At 40.2% G+C, this 12070-nt stretch overlaps 1 protein-coding gene across 1 annotated transcript; it reads right to left on the bottom strand.

Annotated features, from left to right (window-relative positions):
• Window positions 1–7661: 7661 nt before the first annotated feature.
• LOC139314331 (mas-related G-protein coupled receptor member H-like) lies at window positions 7662–8597 on the bottom strand. Its single transcript, XM_070939924.1, has one exon. It carries the CDS (start codon window positions 8595–8597, stop codon window positions 7662–7664), a length of 936 nt encoding a protein of 311 aa, XP_070796025.1.
• Between the last annotated feature and the right edge of the window lie 3473 nt (window positions 8598–12070).

Here is a 12070-nt window from a genome sequence, read left to right on the forward strand (position 1 = left end):
GAGCACTCGGAGGCTCCAACTGGTCCAGAATGCGGCCGCGCGGGTGGTTATGGGCGCAACCCGTTATGCCCATGTGACACCCCTCCTGCGCGAGCTGCACTGGCTCCCGGTGGTCTTCCGGGTGCGATTCAAGGTGTTGGTTACCACCTTTAAAGCGCTCCATGGCATAGGACCCGGGTACCTCCGAGACCGTCTTCTGCCACCAATAGCCTCCCACCGACCAGTTCGTTCCCACAGAGAGGGTCTCCTCAGGGTGCCATCAGCCAAGTTATGTCGGCTGGCGACGCCCAGGGGGAGGGCCTTCTCTGTGGGAGCCCCAGCCCTGTGGAATGAACTGCCCCCGGAAATTCGTAAGATATCTGACCTCCGGGTGTTTCGCTGCGCATTGAAGACCCTGTTGTTCCGCCAGGCCGGACTATCAATACAATAGTTTTAAATTGGGGTATTTAAATTTATTGGGGTTTTAAATTTGAGCCATTTATTTAATTATTTTAAATTTTATATCATTGTTTTGTTTGTGTTTTTAAATAGGCTGTACACCGCCCTGAGTCCTTCGGGAGAAGGGCGGTATAGAAATAAAATTATTATTATTATTATTATTATTATTATTATTATTATTATTATTATTATTATTATTATTATTATTATCCTTATATTGCAGCTGTGGTCTCTCTCTGAGGCGCTTTCCCTGCGCTAATTCTCCATACAGGAGATCTTTCAGAATCCGACCATCAGCCATTCTCACGACATGCCCCAGCCAGCGTAGACGTCACTGTTTCAATAGTGTGTACATGCTAGAAATTCCAGCACGTTCCAAGACTGTGCTATTTGGAATTTTGTCCTGCCAGGTGATGCCAAGAATTCATTGGAGACAGCGCATGTGAAAGGTGTTCAACTTTCTCTCCTGCCGTGCGTAGGGGGTCCAAGACTCATTGCAGTACAAGAGTGTGCTCAGGACGCAGGCTCTCTAGACCTGGATCTTTGTATGTTCCGTCAGCTTCTTATTAAGCCATACTCTCACACCAGTTTTAGCAAGGCCTGCCAAGATTTTGGACTAAAAATCAGCCTGAAAAAATCACAAGTCATGGGTCAGGACGTGGATTCACCTCCCTATCTCTGCACAAGAACTGGAGGTCGTCCATGACTTTGTGTACCTCGGCTCAACTATCTCTGATACTCTCTCTTTAGATACTGAGCTGAATAAACGTATTGGTAAAGTGGCCACCACATTTTCCAGACTTACAAAGGAAACAAATGGGGGGTGGGATCTCACCTGACCCAGACAAAAGGAGTTAGGTCTGAGGCCAGGAGGAATTTGTCTATAAATCTCATCAATCCCAGAGTTGAAAGTCAACAATTAAGAGTAACTGCCAGTCTTGTGAATCAGCAAAGGGCTTTGTGGGATAAAAGGGGTCCTGAAGCCCAACCATTCTTTGAGTCATCTTTAGATCCAGACTTGATGGTTTCCATCCTTCTGGATGACAGAAGGGAGGTTCCTTGATGAATGATAAAAAAAATCAAAGCAAGTTAAATACGATTGCAGCTGTTCTCAATTTTGGCCTGTCCACCACCTGCAAATGAGTCTCTTTGGCTGAGCTGGTGTACAATTATGACATTGCACTGTAGGCAGTTACAAGAGATGTGGGGTGGGGGAGAGGGGAGGACAAGGGAATTGCTGATAAGAAGTGTTCCAAAATAGTTCAAATATCCGGGGCAGGCACAGTGCTGACACCAATGTGAAAATTCTGTTGATTTATTCCAACATGGAACTTCACTCTCTTTCCAATAGGTGGCTCCCACTGAGTGATGGAAGATGCAGGTAGTCACCAACAGGGGGTGTAGTGAACAGAAGAACATTACATAAACTGGGAACTGGATTTTTGCTTTGGGGGATTTTCCTCTTGAGACTGAGATTTATCTTGCAACTTGGAGATATTAAGATCCATTGGGCTTTGAGACAAAGTTGAGCATCTTCAATGAAGCTTTTGCGTGCAATTGAGCTTTTGCATTTTCAGCATTACTCAGAGTCTGCATAGTTGTGTTGTGGGGCAAACAAAGAGACCAGCCAAATATTTACAAGTTTTTCCAGCATCATAAGCTGGATGCTATATGTTAGTGAACAAGAGAGCAGACACTTTTATGATTTTAGCTTAAAGCTAATTCCTAAAACTTTCTTACGTGCACATGGGGGAAAAAAAGTGCAACTCAACTTTATTGTAATACTTGCTTTATTGTTCTGGTCTGATATCAAACCCACAATGTTTGGGTTTGTGGTGTGCCCATATATTAATTGGTTACAGTGGTTTTTATACAGTACAGACAAAAGATTATTAACATTATGTCATTTAGATAACTTAGACCTTTAAAGACAAAGAAAAAAGTTTACTTGAGTACTGATTATGAACGACATGCTGATTTTGCTGATAAGCATAAGGTTCTTTAAATTTTACATTACAGCTAAAAGTGGCATTAAGAGAGAACAGCAAAATAGTCAAAAAGTTATTAAATAATAACAATTTTACCTTAAGCTTACCTTTATTTATTTTAACTGTATTGTTTATGCATGTAGAAAAGGAAAAAGGAAACAAAAGCAAGTGAACAACAACAAAATAGAAAAGGCACTGCTTTCTCACTTTGTCCTTCCTATTTCAGCAAGCCGGGCTGGCTTAAAATTGTAATGGGTTATTTTATGGACAAAGGGTTTTAAATTTTGGGAAGCCAATTTGATTTAATTCTGTTTTAATTTATTTTAATTTTTATATTGCATGTATTTTAATCTTGGCTGTTCACCACCCTGAGTCCTTCGGGAGAAGGGCGGTATACAGATTTAATAAACCTTAATAAACCTAAACCTTGTGTCTGCCGACCTGCAGTATCTGTAAGCATTTAGGCCCTCTTTGAAACCATATTGTAAACATTTGTTTTTGGCATGCTCTGTAGTGAATCTTTCGAAAACACCCTAATCCAGGAACTACAAACTCAGAAAAAAAAATCAAATAGTAAATAGCAGTCTAATCAAGGGATGACCAAGGGAAAAACAACATTTCCACCAACAATGACAGGACAAGCTTTTTTATTTAAACAAAGATCAAATCCTACTCCCTTCTAGCCAGTGGTGGGATTCAGCCGGTTCAGACCAGTTCGAGTGAACCGGATGGTAATTTTACACCTGGTTCACTGAACCAGTAGTTACAAGGACTGGTTGGCCCCACCCACCCTGCCCTGCCCTGCCCCTCCCCTCCCAGGAGTCTCCACATGGCCCATTTTGGATGCCAGGTAAGTGCATGGTCTGCCCAGAGGCTCTGGGAGGGTGAAAAATGGGCCTCCTGGAAGTTCCATAAGTCTGGAAATGGGTCTGTTTCCGGCTTCCGGAGGGCCTCCAGAGCCCAGCGGAGCCCGTTTTCAGCCTCCTGGAGGCTTGAGGAAAGCCTCCAGAGCCTGGGGAGGGCAAAAACGCCCCTTATGCCATGATGCAGGAGGCCGAGTAGGCCACACCCACCCAGCAACTGGGCAGAGAACCGGTTGCTAAAATTTTTGAATCCCACCCGTGCTTCTAGCACTGATAATGTTACCTAGTCAGGGAACTAAATGTCTGCAAAGAAGCAGTCAACTTCACAGAGCACCAAGGACCTGAAAAGAGAAGTCTTTCCCTGCAGATTTGTAGAGTGGCTAAGGACTTTTTGTACCCACCTGTAGCTGCTTCCCTGCTTCCCTAGCCATCCTTCCATTCTTTCTTACTGGCCTGAGGATTTAAGATTTTGCCTGTATCAATAGAATGGAAAGGGCAAACACCAAAAAAAGGCAGATGGATGATGAATGTGCAGACAATCAAAGAGAAGGAATATATTGGTAAATTGGAAAAGGAACTCAAATGGTTTTTCAAAGATAACAATAAAGGTCAGACATCCCTACAGAATATATGGGACACCACAAAGGCCTATATTAGGGGTATAACTATTGCTTATAATAGTAAAAGGAAAAAAGAAAAGGAAAGAGAGTATAATAACATACAAGATGAAATTAAAAATTGGGAAGAAAAATTAGGTACCCACCCAGGAGACGATAAAGTAAGAACTAACTGGATAACAGCCAAACACAAACTAAATCTGCTTGAACAGGAAATGACTATTAATTCTTTGAAATATATAAAATAAAATTATTTCAAGCAGGCGAATAAGCCAGGGAGATGGATGGCCTACAATTAAGAAAAGAAACTGAGAAAAGGACTATACACCAATTACAAGACAAACAGGGCAATTTACAAAAAGGAACTGAAAGGCAAAAAGAGATAGCAATTCAATACTTCCAGGAATTATATAGCAAAGAGGAAGTACAGAATGGGAAAATAAAACAGTATTTGGAAGAAGAAGGGCTCCCAGTAATTACGGAAGAGGATAGAGAGATGTTAAATAGAGAGATTACCAAAGAAGAATTACAGAAGCTAATTAAAGGACAGAAAAATAATAAGACTCCCGGAACGGACGGGATCCCAATAGAATTATATAAAAGTTTAGATGAAATCTTGAACCCAATCCTCTTGGAAGTTTATAATGAGGCTTTAAAGGAAGTAAAAATTCCAGATACTTGGAGAGAAGCTTATATTTCATTGATCCCAAAAGAAGAGGCAGACACCACCCAGATTAAAAATTATAGGCCGATTTCATTATTAAATTCGGATTATAAAATTTTTATGAATTTATTGGCTAACAGAATTAAAATAATATTAAACTGGAAGATACATGCAGATCAGAACGGATTTTTACCAGGCCAGCAAATTAGAAATAATCTACGGACAGTTATGAATGTAATTGAATATTATGAAAAACATCTGGAAAAACAGGTAGCCCTGATTTTTCTGGACGCACAGAAGGCATTTGACCGAGTTAATTGGAACTTTATGACCCAACAAATTAAAAATATGAAATTTGGTGAGAAATTCGAAGAATTAATTTTGTCAATTTATACCAAACAAAAGGCAAGAATACTAATTAATGGAGAAGCAACAATTTTTTTTGAAATAGGTAGGGGAGTAAGGCAGGGGTGTCCTCTCTCGCCACTATTATTTATATTAACTCTAGAAAACCTGCTTCGGAAAATTAGAGCAAATGGAGATGTAAGGGGGCTTAAAATAAAAAGAGAAGAATACAAGGTCCAAGCTTTTGCGGACGACCTTGTGTTCTTCTTAGAAGACCCACTTTTAACAGAACCCAATCTAATGAAGGAAATTGAAAAATTTGGAAAAGTCGCAGGTTTGAAAATTAACAAGGATAAAACTAAAATATTAATCAAAAACTTAACAACAAAACAGATAGAGGAATTAGAGAAACAGTCTGGGCTAAAAGTAGTTAAGAAAATAAAATATTTAGGAATAAACCTGACAAATAAGAATATGGACATAAAGAAAAACAATTACGATGGAATGATACATCAAATTGAAAACGATTTAGAAAGATGGGGAAAGTTAAATATTTCTTTTTTAGGAAGGATAGCGGCTCTGAAGATGAACATCTTGCCTAGGCTCCTCTACCTATTTCAGACTATCCCAGTGAAATTGGAGAAAAAATTCTTTATTAACTTAAATAAAATTACGTCTAAATTTCTATGGGAGGGCAAAAAACCCAGGATAAGCTTGAACATATTACAGGATGATAAACTTAGAGGAGGCTTTGGTTCCCCGGCATGGGAGAAATATTATAAGGCAGCATGCCTGATATGGATAAAAGAGTGGGTTAACCTAGACAATCAACGATTATTAAAACTTGAAGGCCATGATTTAGTGATGGGGTGGCACGCCTTCCTGTGGAATTCCGGGAATAAAACGTACCAACATTTTAATAATCATGTAATTAGGAGAGCATTAATTGATATCTGGTTGGGGATAAAGAAAAGATGTTACACGAAGGTCCCTGGGTGGTTTTCCACAGTGGAGGCGGTTATGCACCCCAATACTATAAATTATCATAGAATTATACGGTATAGGGATCTATTAGATTCAAATGGACTACTAAGAACACGCCAGGACCTCAGAGATGCGGGAATGGAATTGGATTGGTGGCCCTACCTTCAAGTACAAAATAGATATAGGAAAGACAGGGATGAAAGAGGAATTGATGTGAATCCTAATAGGCTAGACAAATTTCTGGAAGTGAAGGAAGGGAAATTAATATCCAAAATATATAAATACTTATTAGAAATTGACTTAATTGAGAATATAATTAAAGGACAAATGGTTGCCTGGACCAGAAACATAGGTAAAAATATTCAACTAGAAGAATGGGAAAGGATTTGGGAAAACAACATCAAAATAACGAAATCAGTAACTTACAAGGGAAATCAATACAAAATGTGGTATAGGCGGCACCTTGCCCCCGCGAGACTAGCACAAATGTACCCCAATTTGGATCCAAATTGTTGGAAATGTAAACAGGCCCAAGGAACCTATTATCATGTATGGTGGCTATGTCCCAAAATCAAGGTATTCTGGGGGGAAATCAGAATTTGGATATCACAAATTACAGGAGAAGAAATAGAATTAGACCCAGAGATTTTTTTATTAGGAATATACAAACAAAATATCAGAAAAGAAATGACATATTTGATACACCATATAATTACGGTGGCCAGAATAGCAATTGCACAAGTTTGGAAGACCGACCATTTGCCAACTGACCAGCAGATAATACAAAAAATATATGCATGTGCGGAATCAGATCAACTAACACTGAAATTAAAGGATAAGGAAAGCTCAAAGTATTTTAAGGTATGGGACAAGTGGTATGATTGGATTAAGCGAAAAGAAAGTGGATAAGGATATACGTAGTTAAGCATATAGATAATTTTGATGAGAACTAAATTTTATCTTTCTTTAATAGTGAATTTTAAATTGATAATTGATAATTGAGAGGGTATTTCCATGTTTACTTCATATAAATACCAACAACGACTTCACCATCAGGAAAACGAATATGGGACTAGGTTAAGAAATATACAATGTGCAGAGAAGAAGAATATATATAGATATGTAAAAGAATAGAAATGAAATGTCGAATATATGATATGATCTATGTATATGAATATCTTATTATGGTTTTAATTGTTTTTATAATTGTTTGATAATTTAATAAAGTTTGTTTTAAAATTGAAAAAAAAAAAAAGATTTTGCCTGTGGCCTATTTTTTCTTCTTCTATTGCTCCCAAGGCATGGAATATGGTTGAAAAATATGTCTCTCTTGTTCTTTCTCTTTTTAGTAAGAGGTTAAAGCCTCACCATTAATTACTGAATTTGAACAGGTTTCTAATTTGTTTTATTTAATTTTACTCATTGTTGATTCATTCCACAAATCAATTGCCTTTAAATGACCTCTGGAAGCAGCAGGTGTGGTTAGTGCTTCCCCTGTATTTGTAAAAATCTTATTTCTAGAAAGCAAAATAAGCTGAGTATTTTATAAGCACCGTGCAGTTCCTTTCCTGCACAGCATTAGTTGTGGACTGATGTAGACATCTCTTAAAATGCAATTCTCTATATATCTGTCTATTCAGATGAAAGAGCCAATAAGTTGAAAGATATTTGGTCCCACCTATAAGATGACAGCCTCAAGTGCAAGTCATTCATTGCTACTCAGAAAGAAGCACAGAGGTCTTGCAAGTGAGGTTGGGCTCTTCTAACTCCCTCCAGTAGCTTCACCTTCTCTGAAGACCTTTTGCAAAATGACCTTCATGCTCTCCTTGGAGCGAGCTCCTTTTTTTCTCCCAACTAGAAAGTAGATCACTGGATTAATACTGCTGTTTAGGCAGGAAAACAGTATGCTCCACGTACCCCAATTCTCCAGTTGATTGTCAAATCTGGCACTATTAGAAAAACTATAAATCACTACAAGGACACAAAATGGAAAAGTAAGGATGAGAAAACAGAGAAGAGTAATTAAAATTGTCAGTAAAAGCCGACCCTGATTCCTCTGATTCAATTTAAGACACACTTTGATGAAAAGGACCACAGTAGAGAGTGTGATCAACGGAAGGCAAATTATAGCTGCCCCAAGGAAACAGTGAGCAAACAGGCTGTGATATACAACGACTTCTGTTAATTCCATAATGTCTGCAATTACAAAAAGGAGGAAAGAGAAGATCCAGAGGAAAGCACAGACAGCTGGGGACAAATGTTTTGGCCGGGAACAGTGATGCCATATTGGGAAGAGGACAGCCACACACCGGTCGATGCTGATCGCAGTCATAAGAAAGTGAGTATTGATGTACATTATGTGGGAGAAAGAGGACCAGATGGTATTGAGAATGCTTCCTGGATAGTCAACAAATTCTTGAATAAAATATATAACTATAGATGCCAGGAACCCAAAGTCTGCAACGGCCAGATTAAGGATGAATGGGGTGAAACAGTTTCTTTTAATCTGGAAGAGAAGTAGCCAGATGACGCAGCCATTGCCCGCAAGTCCAAAACAGCAGGTTATTAAAGTAATGGGTCTCCAAATAACTACACCAAAAGGGGTGAACTCTTCTTCGTACTCATATGAGTCACTGGTATTTTTATATCCATAATAGTTCTCTGCAGCATCCAGATCTCCCAGGTTGGAATTCATCATTAAGCTTTTGTAATCTTCTGAAAATCTTTTTAGGTGGAAGCTCCTGTTAGAAGAAGAAAAAAAAAAGAAGAAGAGTAGATTCAGTCATTCCTGTCTCCTAAATTTATACCAATATTGTGGAGGGTCCTTGGTGCTCTCTGAGCTTGCTTGTTTTCTTCCAGATGTTTTATTACTCAAACTAGGTAACATCATCAGTGCTAGTCCTAACACAGTGCTGGCACTGATGATGTTATTTAGTTTTGGTCATGAAATGACTTTAAGAAAACCACTAAGCTCAGAGCGCACAAATCCAGGGACTCATCAGAAGGCGCAAAGCTTCTCAGACGAAAGGAAAAATCATGGTTTAGCAATTCTCAAGCTATGTGTGTTGGGTCCCTCATCCCCTTCTTCTGAATTGTTGTTCTGCCCCAGCTATGGACCCCAAAGAACACAGCACAAACAAACTCTATACAAAGCTTATTTACTCAAAATAACGTAATCTTTATCATTCAAAGGTTGTAAACGAACTATCTTAACAGCCTACCAGAATTCTAAGATAAGGTAATCACAGTCTTACTAGAGTTGGCAGAAAGCCCAGAAGCAATTTTGCAGACACGAAAGAGAGTGAACTAAAGTTGTGCTCTAGAGCTTGTTGCAAGCGGTGTTCCTTCTTAAATAGGCTAAGAGAGTAGCCAATTAGCCCCAAGCCTTACTCTCAAGGAGACCTCCTCCTGAGGAGCCACTCCTGCCTTTTGGCAAGTCTGTGGGCCCGGGCATTGAGAAGAGGCTCCTCCTCTTCGTCCTCTTCACTTAAAGGAGCTTCTGGAGGTTCTGAATCCCTGCCTCTGGCACCACATCTTCTCCAGCCTCCTCACTGTCCAACTCGAGCGCCAGCTGCACAGGCTGCTGATGCAGCACCACACCAGTCTCCTCATTGTCAGAATCGGCTACAATCTGCACAGGCTGCTGACAGGCCACAACACTTGTTTCCGACATAGTACTTGATGCAGAGGAAAGATCACCTGGTGTCCTCCTTTTTATCCCCATTTTGCTACTGTTAATGAACATAAAAGGAATAAAGCTGGAACAGAGGACACTTCCTTTGGGACTATCTCTGATAATTATTCCAATCTTTCCACTCTAGTGGGTCTGGAAGATTTTGTGTCAACCTGCAGAACAACTTCAGCTGAAGCCATGCTAGCTCATGCTTACTCCTGCTTCATTTCTTGGTTGCTATTTATGGGGGGAGGAGTGGGGGAATTCAGGAATGTGGTGCCTCAGCTTCTAGTCATAACATCTACCAGCTGTCATGTGAACCAAGCTCATGTCAATGGATGCCTGTTGGAGCTGCACAGAAAATTATGGCTGAACTGATTGGCCCGTACAACCTGAGAGAGACAGGGGGTGGGGGTGGGGGTGGGGGTGGGGAAATCTTATTCTTTTAACTATCCCTAAGCGTGGGAACTATTTAGAGCTAGTTTCACCTTTCTAAGTGCCAATGTGATGTACTCAATAAAGAGCTTCTTGAATCTGGTCCAAGTGTCAGAATCCTGACTCCCCGGAATTCATTACTCAGAACGATGATATTTTGTTCCTAAATAGATATATAGATAATGTAAATGGTTGATTTTAAGTCTTCTTCTATACCCCTCTAAAAAGGAATGTTATCTCTTGAGTCTAGCTGTTTTGGCAGGCATCACAGGGTTCCTTGGAGTAAAACAGGAAAGTGTCAAGAAGAGGCGGAGCTGGCCAAGTAAGGGTTCATATGATCCTTAGCCATGCAGATTAATTTGTATACCAAATAGGCCAGCATTTGATAGCACTACTCCATGGCAGTGTGGTGACAAGCTCTAAGCCTCTTTTAGAAGACCTCCCCTTCTGCCCCAATACATCCAGACCCTTGATTTAACTCTTAGTCTACATCAGACAGAGTATAGTAAGGCTATAAACAAAGAGGAATTTCTGTCATGTTTAGGATGAAGGTGAGAGATTTAGAATCAGAAGTTCATCATAAAACATCTCAGATGTGGAGTCCAATTCAATTGTAATACAGTTCCCAAGGCTCATGGGGAGTCTCCTTATTCTACAGTTGGTGGTTATCTTGCAAAAACAGGAACCAAATTGTCTTATCACTTGATGCTTACATTGATTATGCAGGACAGAAAATATATCTCATCGTGTGAGACTTTTAACAAGATCTGCTTACCCATCCCAGAACAGAAAGAATTTGTTCTGCAGAAGATCATCTTACTATCACCGTTACTCCAATGTATGGTAATTTTTGGACGTTGCAAGAAAAACCTAGTATGGGTAGAATCTACTTTTATTCTTCTGCTGAACTACAATTAACCTGAAGAGGACTTAAAAACCATTATTTCTCTCTCTGAAACTTGTTCTGCTTTGGCCACCATCGGTTGCTCTAAATATCAACAACATCACATAGCAATCTCACCAACGTTGAAGACCTTGGACCAATATTTTCAAAGAGGTAAGACATTTGGATGTTCTTAGAGATAAGAAAGTGTAGTATTCATCCACTTAACTAGTAATTTCCACACCTGATTTTTCATATCATAGAACAATAGAATTTGAAGGGACCTTGAAGGTCTTCTCGTCCAATGCATTGCTCAAGTAGGAGACCCTATACCAGTGTTGGTGAACCTTTTTGGCACTGAGTGATGAAACGGGAGCGTGCACGCATGGGGGAGCACTGGAAACCGGAAGAGCAGCTCTCTGGTGTGCATGCGCAGGAGTGCTGGAAACTGAGCTGAACTTCTGGTTTCCAGCATGCACATGTGTGCCGGTCACCTGGTCTTCTGATTTCTGGCATGCATGCATGTGCAAAGACCAGCTGTCCGGAACCCGGTAGCAGTGTTTCTCAACCTTGGTAGTTTGAAGATGGGTGGACTTCAACTCCCAGAATCCCCCAGCCTGGGGGATTCTGGGAGTTGAAGTCCACCCATCTTCAAACTACCAAGGTTGAGAAACACTGTGGTAGAGAAACGGACAACAGCTGGCATGCCCGGAGAGATGGCTCTGCATGCCACTTCCGGCACTCATGACATAGGTTTGTCATCATGGCCCTATAGCATTTTAGACAAATGGCTACCTTGTTTCCCTCAAAATATGACATCCCCTGACAATAAGCCCAATCGGGCTTTTGAGGGCATGGCAATAAGGCCAGGCACTTATTTCAAGGTTCAAAAAAATATAAGACAGGGTCTTGTTTTCGGGGAAACATGGTATCCAGTTTCTTTTGAAAAGCATCCAATGATGGAGCACCCACATCTTCCTGAGGCAAGTCGTTCCACTGATTAATTGTTCTCACTGTTGGGAAATTCCTCCTTAGTTTTAGGCTGGTTCTTTCCTTGATTAGTTTCCATCCATTGCTTCTTGTTGTGCCTTTAGAGGCTTTGGAGAATAGGTTGACCCCCTCTTCTTTGTGGTAGCACCTTAAATATTGGAAGACTGTTCTCATGTCTCCCTATTGTTTC

Source organism: Pituophis catenifer, unplaced genomic scaffold (genome assembly GCF_029215685.1).
Source record: "Pituophis catenifer annectens isolate HBS135680 unplaced genomic scaffold, rPitCat1.0.hap2 SCAF_3, whole genome shotgun sequence".
In the NCBI taxonomy this organism is placed as follows: domain Eukaryota; kingdom Metazoa; phylum Chordata; class Lepidosauria; order Squamata; family Colubridae; genus Pituophis; species Pituophis catenifer.

What these genes read in the sequence shown, in the direction of transcription:
- LOC139314331 (XM_070939924.1), bottom strand. Translation starts at nt 8,597, where the DNA reads ATGATGAATTCCAACCTGGGAGATCTGGATGCTGCAGAGAACTATTAT.